General features: G+C 40.3%; 1 protein-coding gene across 1 annotated transcript in view; it reads right to left on the bottom strand.

Annotated features, from left to right (window-relative positions):
* The window catches only part of LARGE (like-glycosyltransferase), a gene marked incomplete at its 5' end in the record, with an annotated part of 63679 nt that overhangs the window by 23710 nt on the left and 22811 nt on the right, over positions 1-17158 (bottom strand). Inside the window, 2 exons of the mRNA XM_009703288.1 lie at positions 1457-1474; positions 10348-10488. Coding sequence (XP_009701590.1) covers positions 1457-1474; positions 10348-10488 — 159 coding nt within the window. The remainder of the gene's footprint in view (positions 1-1456; positions 1475-10347; positions 10489-17158) is intronic.

Here is a 17158-nt window from a genome sequence, read left to right as displayed (position 1 = left end):
AGAGAACAAAAATTTAGCTCTGGGGAAAGGAAGAGAAGAAAAACTGAACAAATGTCTATGCAGCTGACCAATTCCATCCCTGAACTATACTATTTTAAAGCCAAATATCTGGATAGATTATTTAAAATGCATTCACTTAAAAGGAAAAAAATCAGTCATGCCTGCTATAAAGTGTGCTACAAAATGTAATGAAGATGAAAATTATATATGTTCTTAACATGTTAAATAGAGTTCCATTTGCGTTGCTCTAAAATGCAGGTTATTAATAAAGGTATAATTTTTATACTTTATTCCTTAAAAGCATCCTATAAGAAGAATATGATTGCATATTTATTGGTAAATAAGAACAACATTCATTTTATAGGAATTTTACAAGTTTTGATAAAAATCACACTGCACTTCAGAACTGTTTCATGCAACAAATGGATTACTGAACTATAGACATTCATTTAGATTTTAAAATTTCTTCTTTTTATCGTGTTCAGAATGATTTAAAGTAATAGTTTCACCATCTTCAAGAAAAAAAAATGGAAAATGCAGGTATTTCTTGTTCTAATACTGTGTTAAGAAGATGAGCTGTTGTTCTTGGAACTATAAGCATAATGGTTGCCATCAACAGTAATGCTCACAGTTGAATGTTTTCCTGTGAAGGATGATGGAATAATTCCTGATATTTTCCTGTACATCACTCTATAATCTTCTTTTGAATAATGGAAATACCTCCTTTGATTTCAATGAGTTTTGGATCACGCTCTCATTCTTCTGTGCTATTGTTCTGCACAGATCTTAAAACATCCCTCAAGAGAGACTTCTTTTAGAATGACGAGAGTCCGAATCTTGACAGATGTTTACTCAGGCAAAACTTCTATTGAAATCAAGATCTCTTTTGGTGGAATAGAAATCAGGAGCTCTTTTACATATTCTTGGAGTTTCATTCATTCTGCTTTACAAATCATCATTCAGCTGAGTCTGTATTTTCCAAATCACATTAAAACAATATTTGAATTAAACCCAATACTTATAACAATGGTTAGAAAGAATATTGTATCTTCCTGTTTCTTCCTTGAAAAGAGACATCAGAATGCCCTTAACAGAATTATCAAGGAGATGATTGAAATTTAGACGTTAAAACAATAGCAAAGCACATTTCAGGGGTACCTTACTATCCTGCTGTACATACAAATGACCAGGCTATAAGTTTATAATTGCACGGCAGCTGTTAACCAGGCAGTCACTGAATGATTATCAGATTATATTCGAGTTGCAAGTTAAGAGGATACAAATAGTTAATTATGAGTTAAAGAATAACATTTGGGGCTAAATTATGGCTTTGCGCGTTACAGAGCCCTGGGTAGGGGAAGAGGAGGACGCACAGGTTCTTGGAGGCTGCAGTGTTTTGATGCTGAAACTCACCAATTCACAAAGTTGGTGATGGAGGTGAAGGAGAGCAGCAAACAGCAGAAGATCCCTTCTGCTACAGGGAAAGGGAAATCTTGCTCTTTCCGCTGCATTTCATCGGGGCAGGATTTTATCTCCACCCTGTCAGACTTTTTTTGAGCCTGCAGCTATGCTGATAGTCCGCAAGGTTCTCCCTGGCACTTCCCATGACTCATGCTCAGCACTGTATGTAGTGTTGGACCCAAGAGAAGTGATGAGATGGGTGTCCATACCCCTTGGAGACAGCAGCCCCCAGAAGGACCATGGGCATGGTGTGCCCTGATTCTCCCCCAGCCTCTGCCCCCAGCACCCTCCACTTGAGCACAGGCAGGCTGCCAGGGGGAAGCCCAAGCACAGGCTGAGAGCCCTGGCTAAAATGTGGGCATCACTTGGCAGGATCAGACACACAGCTCCATCAGCACTTTTAGGAATGCTTGTGCGAGCCTTGCCTGCTCGTACCATGAGCCTAAGCTGCTAGGCAGCCTTAGGAGCCACGCTCTGCAGGTTGGGCAGATTTAAGGTGTGCTCCTTCAGGCAGGACAACCAGCACAGGACAGGGTGTGACTTGGCCTGTAGCATTGTCACTACGTATCTGGCAAGCAGTCTGCATTAAGGACAGGGTGTGACTTGGCCTGTAGCATTGTAGCATTGCAGACAAGCAGTCTGCATTAACGATGGGCCTATCCTGCGACGGTGAGGCAACAGGCACTGGAATGCAATAGCATGGGATTATCCATATGAAGACTCCTCTCCTACTGGAAGCAATGCTGGACATGCTAGGCACTCTGGATTTGGTCCAGCAAAACCCATAAGCTCACAAGCTTTCTCACGGAAGCTAACAGTATGACACGGACAAATTACCAGGACCAACAGCTGAGTGCTGCACAGTTTTATGCAGTTTAAGAGCCTCTCTCACTTTCTTTGTTCCTCTCATTCATATATACATTCAGATGCCCGTGCCCCAGTATCACATACACATATAAAGGCTGCTTCCTCTTTACTATGAAGAGACACATGCAACCTATAAATATATACTGCACACAGCCATATAGAATTTTTTACATTAATGTTTTACATGAAGAATGTGAAGATACATGACGTTCAAAAGACAGGGTATTGTCTAAGACAAACATTCCTTAAATTTATCTCTGAGTTATGCCACATTGTTTTTTGGTTACATGATCACATAAAATTTCTCAAATGATATAATCTTATCTACAGCATGCATATTGTGTGGATCCATTATTTACAGTCAAAGAACTTATAGCTTGGTTTAAGGTTTGCTCTCACATTATGTCTTCTTGAAAAGATGGGTTTATAATGGGAATGCTGACAGATCTATGCAAACAGATGCTTACTTAAACACAGTGCACCATCAAAATGAGGACCTTAGTATCAGCTGGATTTGATAAAAAGATAGCATCCCCATTATGGATCCCTCCATTATACCAAAATGCCTAATATAGCAAAGATTTCTCAGCTTTAGGGTGATAGCATGTATTCTCATAAGTGAGTACTTGCTTAGCATAAGATTCACTGTTTCTACCTAAATTTTCAATGCTAAGACTACTTGCCACTGAGCATGCGGGAAATGTCACCTCTAGGAAACACTCTCACAGTTGAAAAATGTATTGTTTTCAGGCTGTGTATGTTAGATGTTGTCTTAGGAAATACTGTAGTGGGAAACAACAAGTGCTTTCATTAGCATCATGATGTTACTTGTTTCAGAAATAAAAATGGCAGGCAGCCATGACATGCACAATGCCAAAACAAAGAGGCAAATACATAAAAAAACATACACTAAGTTACCTCTCTGGGCAACCAGCTGTGGCACGTTATCAGACTTGATGTCAGGAAAAGTAGTCTTTGAAGGTAGGCTGGCCAGAGAGGCCCAAGCAGGCCAGAAGGTATTCAACTCTACCATAAACCGTCATGGTTTACGAGGTCTATTTGTCTGACTAATACATTTGTATAAGATGAGGCGTTGTTTTCTATCCATGCGATAGACGGTGGACCCATATGATAGATGGCACACAACATGTACCCTTCAGCAGTGAACTGGTTAGTCTGCTCATAAATCTCCCTTCCTAAGGGTGTTCCTAGTGTAAGCAAATTTGAGATTGACTTCAATTTTTTTTAAAGTGCTGTGTCACAGAAACGATTTACTTCCCACCAAAATCTACAGAATTTCATCTCAGATGAGATCAATCCAAAATCCAGGATCAGAAGTATTTTCTTAGGGATTAGCAATATTTAAAAAAACCCAACAACAACCAATGTTTTGTGTCTAGAGGCTATTTAGATCTTGGGAAAAGGGATTAAAACCCTAATGCAGGCATCTCTCTTTCATCGAGTGTTTAAGGTGAGGTGAGGTGACACTAGGCTTAAGTCATTCACTCCCTCAATATCATGCTAACACAACAGGAACTTAGCAGCTTAGATGAAAACTTTTAACTTTCAGATCATCCTTCCTTCTCCCAGATGTGCGCAGTTAAGATTCATAGCACAAAATCAACTTGGCCACTGAGATGAAAACTAACACCAGCACAGGATGAAACTATAATCTGGTTATAAACAGCAGCAGTTTCATTTCCTCCTGTGTAGCTGCCCCAGTTCCCACCAGTAGGCAATTTGGATTGCAACATTTAGCACTTTCAAAGTGTGTGAATTAGCTGTTGCCTTTAGTATGGCATAAACAAAGCAGATGATGATGTAGGGAGGAAAAAGCATTCACTGAGTCTTGTTTGGGATGACCTACATAAAGTACTTCTGGCTTCTCCAATGATCAGTAATAAAAGCAAGACTAATCCCACGTCAATTAAACCTTTATTCCTCCCACACCATAAAATTTTGTACATTTGCTGTGGGTCAAATTGAAACAAAGCTGTGCTAAGGACAAAGTGGATAGTGTCGGAGCAAGCCTACCGAGCAAGAGGAATTTCACTGCAGCATGTAAAAAGTAGCTAATACTCTTGCTAAATGGAAGTAACAGCTTATCTTGACTGCAAATAATCAACACAATTAAGATCCCAATCTTTAGGCATGCATAACATCTTTGACAGTTCTGCACATAGGAAGTACAACTTCCCTTGATTTCAGCTGCAGATGTCAGATCTTGGTAGTCCTTTCCATCTCCTTTCCCCACGTTCCTGTCAAATCTTGGCTGAGCTGTTCCCAGACCTCGCAGCAGCGCCTTGACAGGTTGGTCTCCTTGCTTTTGTCTCCCCAGATTGTTCCTGGCCCTGTTCCTTCTTGCATGGCAAGTTCCACAGTCTGAGTCAGTCCCAGCCCTGTTTCTAGTCCCACGGTCCCTATTCAAGTAGTCTGCCAACTCCCTATACCTACAGGTACCCATCAGTCCTTTCCTCTTCCTGCTCCTAACTCCCTCTCTCTAGAACCTATGTCTACATTAACTCTTTCATTTCTGCCTTTGATCCAGCTTTCATCCCTTTCACACATGAATCTGGATTTCTTCTTCTCCATACTGTCTGGACATCAGTGAGGGTAATGGACGTCCCTCAGAACAGAGACCAAACAGGTTCCTGCTCTCAGCTCTACTGTCCAGTCAGAACCTGGCATGGAGCATTCAGAAGAAACTGTCACAGAAAATGCCAATCTTTGTCCAGGTCCCCTGCCTGCAGCATGCCCAACTCTGCAGTGTCACTGGGCTATATATAATCTGGTCAGATGTATCCATGCACATTCCTAAGAAAGGCTCCAGAGATCTGAGCCTCCTTAAAGTCAAAGAAAACACTACTGACAATGTGTAAACCATGATTTTTCAGCGTTATAATTTGCCTAAGTTTTCACCAGGTTGACAAAAGACATGTTCCTGGCCCAAAAGTCAGTTCCTTCTCTGAGATATGGAGTACTTCCATGAAGAGGTCATCAGAACTTGTGGTGTGGGCAATCCCTCCAAGCTTTTCCCCATGTTTCACTTTAAAAAATGAGAGAAAAGAGAAAAAGAGGCATACTAGCATGACCAAAAAAAAATAATCCCAGTCCACATGATCCCCCATCTAGCAATATTATAAGGAGTTGAAAGTTGCATAATGGCAACTTTCAGGCAACTAACAGGATGGGCTACCAGCTCAGCATTTAATAACAAACACAGTTATAATAATAGAAACAACACAGCTGGGAAAGTCAGGATTTCATCTCAAAACTGCCATATACCATCTGTTATCACTAGAGAAAGACTATGTCATGACAAAATAGTAACTTTAAATCCCAGTTCTACAAATGATGCAGTATTCTGAAATTCTGCAGGAGCAAAGGGTACTCAGAGTATCAGTCTGACTGCAAGTTCAGCACCCCGATACTGACTTGGAATCTCCCTTTGCATGCTATTTTTAGACATTAAAAAATTGTTAAATTTGTTAGCAGAGTTTATACTATGTGGTACATATTGCTAGAATTTCCTGCTCTTCTGGTGGCTATTACAAGCTGACATGCACAGCCATTCGCTAATATTAAGAATCTCTGGTTTTGCACAAAAAAGTAAACAAGTAAAAACATGTTTAGTAAGTAAGTACATGCCTAAGCAAGTGTTTTCAGGGAGAAATAGATTTTTTTACACCGCTTCTTTGTATTGTTGATTTGAAAATCTGAAAATAAAAATCTGCAGAGAATTTTTTCGTGTATTTTCTGAAAGTCTTCTCTAATGGGAATCTGCTGTCCTTTTCTCAAACTGAGTGAAATCAGTGATAAACTTCCCACTGATCTTGCTCTGGGCTTTGGATCAGCACACAGGCTCCACTAATAGGGGACACCCAATTCAACCTTCAGATTTAATGCTTTGGCAGAAGTACCTGGTGAGAAGCTGTCTGCAGGAAAGAAGTTTTATGAGAATGCTAAAAGGTTGAGTGTGTGCCTGTGTGCTAAAATCAGGCTTACAATATCTATCTCATAGCATAACCATAGAGATAGATTGGTACACAAAAGATTCTGGGGAAATATTTTAGGCTTTACAGTAGGTCCTTTAGAATGAAATTCTGGACATAAGCATTAAAAGCCAATAGGAAACATTCATATTTGAGATTACTGTGAGCTTCACCTTTGTGGCTTTCACTAAAATCTTCTGCATTGCATCAAAATAAGAAAGAAGGGGTGAGAAGGGGGAAGGAGCATGAAATAAGTAGGATACAGTGACTAAGGATGTGCTCCAAAGGCCACTTGAATCAATGGCTGTGTTTACAGCAGGATTTAGTTCATATTCTGAATTTCCCATCCAGAATCTGCACAAAAGGCAAAGGGGTGACTGTAATACCAATACGCAGAGAAAAGTCTGCTCTGTGTAATCTCATTTTAGCACATATTGAATAAAGGGGACTTACAGTACCTCTCTACGGCAAGGAGCATGTGGCAGGCTCCTGTCCACAGCCTGCCCCTGCAACACACAGGGTCTTTCAGCTTGAATATTTCACAGAAAGGAAGAAACATGTACATACACATAGATACATATATAAGCATTTTTACATAAACAGAAAAATTACCCCACCCTGTATTTCTTTGCCTCCACTATTTCAGTTACAGAGCCCCATGTGCTCTGTTGATTCCCATTTGTAATGTCCTGGAACCTAATAACAGTGCTGTTTGGTGCAGCTGAAGATCAACAACTGACGAGATTAGGACTATGCAGTATAAGATACAAAGACTGCCTTTAGACCTCTTAAAATTCAGTCTGTGGTATTATACTTCCTTAGCAAACATTAAAAAAAGAAAAGTATTAATCCTTCCACATGCATATAGACGTATATATTTAAGCATACATGCATGTGCACACATACACAGAGGAGGAGTGACAGAGATTAATGTAAAGTCTGATTACCTTTTAAACTAATGCCCCTTTACATCTCTCTGGCACTGTAAAGAGTCCCTAAAAAGGGAAGATACATAATTTACATTCATTTCAAGGCCATCTCAGTACTGATGACAAATGTGAAGGGGCTTTAGAGTAACAGAACCAGCCCAACGGCACTCACTGCCACACGTCCTTTTCATGTTTTACAGATATTTGCATTACAAATGAGATTCCTCAGTTACAGGTTGCATTCTAAATAAAGCATCATTACAAATATTAAACTGTAGAGAAGCAATGGCTGGCATACTGGGACAAGACCTTAAGGGTAGATTCTGATACAGCCGAACTGTGAGTGACACTCACACCAAGCCACTGCTTCTCCCGCAACAGGGCTGTCTGCATTTAGTCCTTAAGTAATTGTCTCTGATTAGAAAACCAGCAGACCTATTCTAACATTTTGTCCACTGGTTCACAGTGTAGAAAAGCACAGGCAGCTGAAGGAGCACTTTTTACCCATACACAATGCCTAGCACAATAAAGCCCAATGGTGTTTTGGAGCTGCTAGTCTCAATTCAGAGAAGAAAGGAAAAATAATAGGTATTAAGATAAATCAAATAGCAATTCCTACTTTATACATACTTGACTTTGCAGAAATTATAGCCTTTTATGTAACATATATGCTTAGGAATCCTAATGGAAATGTACGGCTGGATCTTGTCAGACTAAAGGTCCATCTAGTCCAGCATCCAGTCTCCAGCTGTAAGCTGGCTGTCTAGAGAGCAGTGTAAAAGCAGGGTGAGTGTACAGCGATGCTTCCTCAAAACCTTCCCCTAGTCCTGAACTTGTGGTTCAGGGACTTTCTACACCAAAGCTTAACAGCTCCTGATTGATTTTCTTTCCACGAAGAGTCACTTTTGAGCATATGTATATTTTTAGCAACATTACCTCCTGCTTAAAGCTTCATTACATCGTGGGTAAAATGTCTACCTTTGTTTTAAACCTGCTGCTTGCTATTTCCACTTCATGTCCCCTACTTCTCGTACTGGGAAGAATGACAAACAGTGGTTCCCTGCTCACTTTACAAGATGCTCTGCTTCTGAAGATTACCTGCAATAGATCAGGGGAATGTACTGTATTTTAACAGGACACCTGTGACACTGTATGTGCTACAGCAGACAGAGTGAGAGAAATAGTGGTTTTCATGATAAACCTATTCTTAGGGTCTCCTAACTTCAAAGCTGAAACTTGCTTTTTGTATTCTACAATAAAAATGACATAGTCAAGTTACGGGGGGGAGCTTACGTCAAGGGTAACTAATAAAAACCAATGTCTTCTCCTAAGTGATTACTCTTAAGCTATCTGAAGTTAGATTGTTTTGATAGAAGGCTGTTAACTTTTTGGTGCCTCTTGGCAAGTTAGGACTCATGTATTTTTGTATGTCTAGCTCATTCTTTTCCAGTATATCTCTCTCTTTTTTTTTTTTTAATTTATAAATGGAAGAATGAGTTACATTTCTTTTTCAGACATAAGCCATACCATATACCATATTGTGTTCTACTTGTCTTGAATAAGAAACAGGCTTGAACAGTTAGTCATTTCCAGTGTCTGTCAACTAGATACAAGTTCAGTAAAATGAGCCATTTTAAACTTTCAGGACTGCCATTTTCAGCAGCAAGAACTTGCATTCACTGTACACTGCTCCCCAGCAACTTGTCGTCTGGAATAAATCTGTTTATTAAGGATGTACAGACCTCTGGAAAATATAGCAACAAGTCTGTGACTGCATTCATGCTCTGCAAACCCACACAACATATCATGAATTCAGTATAATTTTAACCTGTACTCTTAAGGTGTGATGAAAGTGTGTTTTGATCTGTGTGTTTTTTGTTTGTTTTTTTTTTTTTTAATGTCTCACTCCCCTTTTCTCTTCCTATCCTACCCTCTACTCTGTCTATTGTATCTTGATGTCTCTGATGGTCAGACTGTTAGTGGTCTTTTATCACATTCAGTTCACTTGATTGTCTAGAAGCCTCTCACCCTTGCAGAGGATTTTCTTTCTCCATGTGCTTTTGCTCTCACTGTGCTCTCTCTCCCCACCCCCCGCCTCCCCCAATCTCTCATGTCTCTTGGTTTCAGTCTCTCCCAGTTAATACTTACCTCCAGTTTCTCATCGTTCCCCACTCCTTTCAGAAGACAGTGGGATGGTCAAATAAGTATCTGGGAAGCCGTGCCTTGGGCTAAAATATATCTATCCAATCTCCGAGTGCTACAGTTAAAAAATTGGGAATGGCATCTCCTGTGGTCATTTTATCCACAGACTAAACGGAAACACTACAAGCCTCAATGATGCTATTGATTGCCAGTTACCTCTTAACTGCTAATGTGTACATGATACTGGCTTTGCTTTATTGATTTTTATATAGAGATGCTGTATATTTTAGAAATGTTTTTTTTCTTGAAGATAACATAAAATGTTACAGGTTCCTTTTTATTTCCTTTCAGACTACACAGCCATAATTGGTACTTGGTCTAGAAATCTCCAGAGACCACATTATACATAAAGAGTTCATGTGCATCTGTGTACAAACGTTTCAGTTAACAGTTTTTTACATTGGAATCATATGTACTAAGGCATACACACACATAAGGACATCTGTATGTAAACATCCTTGATTTCAACCATTTTCAAAGGATTTGCTTCATCTGAAAGGTTCTGATTGCAAATTTTATGCAGATACACATAAATGGTCTAAGGATGAGATGTGCAAAATTGCCTAATGGAATTAAGAGGCCAAATCCTCACTTTTAGTTTGTGATGTCACTTTTGTTGAGGACTTTTATAAAGCAAAGTAGACCCAAAAAAGTGACAAAAAACAGGGGAAAGGCAGGATTAACACAACAGTTTTACAAGCAAGGAACTGAGGCACAGAGAGATTAAATAATTTGCAAGCGTCACTCCTGGAATCTGACCTCAATTCTCCCAAGTTCCTCTGCACCGCACTACCCGCACCACCAACTCTCTGAGTCTTCACGTAGCCTGTGCCTTGTATGAACCACCCTTTAAATCATCAAGCCCTAGACATCCCACTTACATTTTCACTGTTAACGTCTGCCTCACTGGGACAGCCAAAGAGTTCCCGTCTCAGCAAATTCCCATCATATTCCAGGAATGTCAGGTAGAGATTGCGGAAAAACTCCACGTGCTTGTTTTTCACTCGCAGCTTCTTTGGTGAGTTCCAATGAATCACCTCAGAGGGAAAAAAAGAGAAAACACATCCTGCTGTTAGAATACAGATTTGCTTTATCTGCTGCTTTTATGTGTGCTCAGTTCGCTATCCTCTTAAAAACAAAAAAAGCAACCCCAAAACTACACATACTTCCTTCTGTCTTTTTATCAGGAAAGCTTTGCCATATCTTTCACAAGTAACTGCACACTCTACAGGTGATGCGCTTTGAAACTCCTCCATAGGATTACCTGTACTTTGGAGTTAGGGTGCTGCTCTAGCTTGTGATGCAGCCACAGCTCTAATTATGGAGCTGACAGGTTATGGACTCTGTTGAAGAAGGTGAAAGGATGAGGGACACAGGTATGTAGGTATTAAACATTAATCTCAACTTTCCACATGACTGTTTGAGCTAATGAAATTGATTCACTGTTTCAGGGCAGGCAGACTTTTCTTTGGTTAGATATTGAGAAAAAAGAGCTTGAAATTAAATCCTATACCCATTTACACCCTTCAAAAAGGACTGAATTTAATCTGACTTCCTTTCTGCCATTGCTTCATTTAAACAAGACTGATCTGAGTTGCGTTACCCAACACAGTGATGCAGTACAATGCTTCACCCTTTGAATTCCAATTTCCAGCGGGTAGTTAGCCTCTGCTAATGGGAGCTGACTCTCACACTGGCCTAGATTTAACTCTAATGCTGACATAAAGGGCCTGATTCTCATTTACATCAAGGCAACTTTGCACTGCTGCCAGTGTGAACGAGAATGGGGCCCTAAGGAAAAACTAAGAGGGAGCCAAAAGTGGCTTGCAGGAATGATTTCATTTTATAGAGGCTATATTTTAGGCAGAAGAAAAAAACTACCAAATGCTTTGTATTCAGTTTTATTCCCGTGACTTCTAAAGAGATTAAAAAAATAAGTCTCCCTTGGGAATATTTCCAAGCTAGGAGTTCTGGAGGTTCTCTGAATCCATTAAGTTAATTGCGTGAAGGCATCGTGTCACTCACACACAGCCACAGAGCTGCAATGCCAGCTGCCGAGCCGATCTCGCAGTAAGCTTTGCTCTGAACATTGCATTTGTGGGAGGGAACGCGCACAACTGAAGTGCAGGACGTGGAACGGAGGCAGTCCAGGGCAGATGAACGCAGTTCCCTTGGTATCAGCAACACAACTCCACAGGCACAGGGAGCCCTCTGAAATCATCCTATCTGTTGCTGAATGAGTGGACTGGAGGAGGAAAGAGCAGGACGTAGCCTGAATTCTTCCTGTACTAACTTCAGCAAACAACATAGTCTCTCCACTGAGTATTTATACTGCCATAAAAGCTATGGCACTTTCTTCTACATACCCAACACCAATAAAAATATCTCCTGACGGGGAAAGCTTTATCCCTTCCTGGGATTTCACTGCTGAGGCTATTAGAACGTCAGAAAACCAGACATACAGTTACAGAAAAGCAACTGCAAGGAAAAAAGATCATTTCAGAAATTGGCAAATCACTTTTTCCAGTTATAGAAACACTTTAAATCAAGATCATGATGCATTTACACACTGTATAAATCTGGGAAATTATTTGGACAAAAATACTTGGTGTAGATATTTTTGCCAGGTAATGCTATGTTCTTTGCTGGTTTTACATTTGTCTATATGTTCAGGAGTGTAGCTTAACTGTGCAACAGTATGTAGCTGCAACGTGTGCTTAAAATACAGAACACCAGAGAAACAGAAGGACGTAAGATGACAGATTTCCTCCACTGAAAAATGGATCTTCAAAATCCCCTTTCTTTGAAAAGAACTTGACATATTTCATCCATTGCATTTAACAGCAGCAAAGGGCACTAAATGCATGCAAAAAAATCTCAACGATTGAATCCTACCTCAGGGAAACAGGCACATTAACAGAAGCATAGGGCTGAAGGAACCTAAAGGGCTGCTTAACAGTTTTACAGGGTACTAGTATGCATTTTTACAAGCAGGCATAGAACTGAAACTGTCTGCTGGTAACTTACACTTATTTAAGTGTGGATCAAAGAAAGCTGAGAAGCTGCCAAATGGCACAAAAAATACTTGCTAAGAAAAACTTTCCGTGTGTTCTCCATACTATTCCTGCACCTCATGTGAGTTTTCTAGTTTTGTTTTGGATGTCTTCATGAGCATCCTATCCTCCTGCTGAGCACTCTGACCACTCACCCTGGGGACCATGAGCACAGAAATGGCTAATGATGATAAACTCGGTAGCTGTTACGGGACAGGCTCCCCGGTGCTGAAGGAATTTCCCATCAACATACACTATGTCACATCACAGTCAAGTACTGGTGTTGATGCCTCTACCCAGTTGTGTGGGAGATGACGTCAAAGCCAGACAACTGCAGTTGTCAGTGTAGAAGCTCTTTGCTGCCGTGCTTCAAAATCTGTTGTGTGTGTAAAAGCTTGTAAGTGTCAAGGGCCTAGCTGGTGGTTCAGATCTGATCAGATTTGAAACGTGTCAGGATGCTGCATGTGTACAGATGTCAGGGGAGCCTGGAGTGAACTGAAGAAAGCTGAAAGGAGCTGATGACTATCCAGAAAAGATCATTTTTTAATCAAGAAAGACAGCACACGTCAATGCGTGCTAAAAATGATGTGCTAAAGAACATCAAGGAACCACGCAACCATCTGGATGACCTGAGGTAGGAAAACCACACAACAGATCTAGCAAAAAAGCAGGCTGCTTTTCAAATGTAACATGATTAGATAAATATTATGTGATATATGAAAGCATAAAGAAGAACAGCAGGTTTCAAAAAGCAGCAAGACTCTTAACCACTGACATACAACACTACATCCAAAGACCATACTCTTTTTTTTTTTTGCTGTCAGCCCACAAATTCACCTTCAGGTCTGACTGTAGCTGTCTGATTTGGTCTACTGCACCAATCAGCTACAGCAGAAGTTGTACAGCCCAAGACATCCTTGCACAGCCTGTCATGGGCATCAGTGAGGTACATGATACAGACAACGGGCTGCACAGGTGAAGCTATCGCCATTATGTTGGCAACAGTGAATTGATTGGAGAAAAAAAAAAAGTCAGTTGGAAAGAGACTACAGGGAAATCAGAAGAAAAATAAAAAAAGTCAGAATCCACTTTATTTGAAGATTGAGCAAGTGTTACCTCAACATTAAAAAGAGAAATTGAATCTAGAAACTAAAAATCTCATTACTACAATATCCCCTTTCCAAGACTGAATAGCATCATAATACTGTGTTTATTTCTTCTTCCGTTTTCCCTCCTAGTTTCGAAGCTATTCCAAAGCTCTGTTGGCTTACAGAAGAAACTGCAGCTAGAACATATAAAATTCCAGTGCCATTATCTGGATGGACACCTCAGGAACAGTGCTAGCCTTCAGACTGTTCCATGAATCCTTCCCACTCTTGATCAAAGCCTCCTGAGAACTAAGAAAAATACACTCCTTAATCTTCATTTAGTAATTTAAGTACTGAAAGATCAGAACTTAAAATTCCACATCTGTTTAACACTTGGTTAGTTGTCATTAAGCAACTTGGCACTCTCTAAATTTCTGTTAATACCATCCTAGTTAATCAGCAACCGTTACCACTGACTGATTACGCTCAGCCAGCCTCCTGGAATACTTCCATACACTTGTGACCTAGTGAAACAGGCTAACTGTGCCAATAGGCCCCATTTATTCACCAGGTTCTGACCCAAAGCTCTCAAATGATGACACAGTTGGAGCCTTGTAGACTGGCAATGGGAGCTGAGATGGAAGGTAACAGAGGGTGTTATAAGCTGGTGGAGTGTAGGAGAGGGCTCTAAGGTCAGTTATCTGCATGGAAATACATTGAGAATAAAAATCCCAGCAAACCTCCTTAGGTTACCAGCTGCATTGTCCTCTCTGGGGAGATTAAATACTTCGAATCTGATGTTTGAACCACTGAACGATAAGCTTTGACACAACATTATTTCTATAGGTACACCTTTATGCATTTTTCCCCTGAAGTATCTTCTCTCTCCAAAAGAAGTATTTGGTCAAACATTTTCTTAACCACTTCTCTTCCATTTTTTACCCAAAGACACATCTTGATGATGTCTCGCTCTGCTTCTGCCCTGACGAAATCAGAGAATACAGGATATCCCATATACCTATACACATACTTTCCAGGCTGAAGGGGTAATAAGTAACAATAAATTCAGCTTAAATTTAAGCCTAAAGAAGTTTAATTTTGCAAAGCACTGAACACATATTCTTAATTAAGCCCATGAGCACTTCACAATTTAGGTAAGTAAGTGGTATTTTGTAGATGGGGAGCTTTCCTGCTTAAAAACTAGACTGCTTGTTTAGGCAACCAGACAGTTGCCTCTGAAATCAACGGGAGTTAAATGTTCAGCCACTTAAAAGCCATCTCAATAGGCTTTTTTTCAAGCACATATTATTGAAAAGTTTAAATATGCCCCAAGTCACACTGCAAACAAGCACTGTATGTGTAACTTATGCCTCGATTAGAGATGTCTGGAAATTTTATTTTTACACTGCATTTTATCAGAAATGAATGGTGTAATAAAAGAACCAATTTCCTCAGAAAGGATCAAATACTTCACAAAAATGTCATCAGGGAGGTTTCAGAGTGGTATTTCTGAACTACATAAGTGGAAGAGGCTTGTGCTGGAGTAGCCAGCAACCCAGACATCGAGGCACTGCTTTAGGATGTGGGATTCAAATCCCTGCCCTGCCTGATTTGGTGCCCATGGCCCCAGGGATTACTTTACTCCCCAGCTTACTGCCTATGCTGTATGGCAGTAAGCTGACAGGCTGTTCCTGTCTTACACTTTTCAAAGTTCTCAACTTTTCCTTAAAAGGATTTGCAGCTCTCCGTTCAACTCCAGTACCAATACCTAATGAGAGGCCTCCTGCCTGCTAAAACACCCCTAAACCCAGCTCTAGAATACCACAGTGCTCCCTTTTTGGCAGAGCTGAAGCACCTTACTGACTCTGATGTTCATTCAAGGGAGGGGTATGTTTAGCCCTCTTGAGCCCTTACTCGTCTCAGTGTAGCTCTTCCTTGGTTGGCATTAAAAGGTGCAAGGTAGCAGAATGTCAGAATTGATGCAGATCAGTGCTGAGGTGCTTGGACGTCTTGGGGTGGCTCAGGGACTGGGATAGAAAGAGGTACAATAGGTCACGTTCGAGGAAGATCTAGAATGATGTATTGGGGTTATGGAGAAGAAGCTGTTTCAGCTTCTGTAAGGGATCTCACAAAGTTGTCCTGGTGTGGAGGACACTCCCAGGGAGGACATAATGAACCACATAACACAATTTCAGAATGGGGAATATATGAGGTTGATTATTTATCTACCTGCTAATTTAGAACCAGCTGTGCTCAAAACCAGTTTGAAGAAGTCATCAACAGGTTTTAAAGTATTTTCCTATTTTGGAGTGGGGGGGTAAATTCTAATAATTTGATACATTCCCACTGAAGAGTCCAGCATCTGATTTTTGCGATTGTAAATTACCAGATTCTCTGTGTGTAAATAGCATCCGTACCCTTGACAACCAGACTTCTCTTCGTGACTGACTCATTCAATGAGGTCATGATTCATTGTCAGAGGCATCACAATTCATTACCTTCTTTCACAGGATTTTTCTTGCCATTTGGTTTGTGCCAAGTCATAGTAATTGAGATTTCCTTACAGACAGGAACAAACTATTAACCAAAAAGGAAAGCAAATACAGGGCCCAACCCAGCAAAAGTAATGCATAAATGAGCCTCAGTTCCAGGCAGATCCCCGCAGGCTTTGAAGCCCAGCAAGTCATGGTCCTACAGCACACATGCTTGTCTATTGACATCGTGGGCTACTGGGGACCATGTGAGGAGCTGAGATAAGCAAGATAGACACTGGATGCCTACACAGAATGACTATTAGCACTTCCACATCCTTTGGCCAGTCTTCAGTAACAACTCCTGAGTGTTTCTCCAAGGGGTAACAAATGCCATGCAAAAATAAACACCTCTGGCCTTTAGAGACTGCAGTTGGCTCACTTGGCAAAAAAAAATTCAAGGGCATCTGCTTCCTCTTAGCCCACTCTTTGTTTTCTATTAAAATTGTTCATTTCAAGAAACTCTTGACTAAAGCAAAGTATCCTTAATACAGGTGCCCTCAGAGTGGGGAAAAGAAGATTTATGTAAGGGTAATTGTTTACATAAGTTTTGGTTCCATACACCACAGACAGCAAAACAAAGCCCACAGACTTCAGTCTAGTTGTGTACAGTGTGGCCTCTAGCACTATATAGTATGACACAGGAGGTAAGTAAGCATTTAAGATGAATAAAAATAATAAAGTAGTCTTATTTTGATGTTGCTTTAGATGGATATAAAATTAGTGGTCACTAACAATGCAGAACTTGGTTATAAATATTTCCCTATGCCTTTTCTGAAAGATCCTCATATGCAAGTCCTTCCAAATTTGCATATGCCACTCAGCTGCAGCAAGGAACTAGTGTTCAGCAGTAATCAAACATCTCACCTTCTCTAACATAAGACAGTACAAAAAAACCCCCAACCAAACAATAAAATCAATAGAGATGCAACTTAATGAGGACTATAAAGAGAAAAAATTATTAGAATCCTCTTCAGGCAATACGAAATATTCAAGTGCTTGACAGGCCTGCAAAAAAGTATGTCGGTCATCCTA

The sequence above is a fragment of the Cariama cristata genome, unplaced genomic scaffold, assembly GCF_000690535.1.
Source record: "Cariama cristata isolate BGI_N322 unplaced genomic scaffold, ASM69053v1 scaffold1387, whole genome shotgun sequence".
NCBI classification, from domain to species: Eukaryota; Metazoa; Chordata; class Aves; order Cariamiformes; family Cariamidae; genus Cariama; species Cariama cristata.
This window is presented reverse-complemented; position numbering and strand designations above follow the sequence as displayed.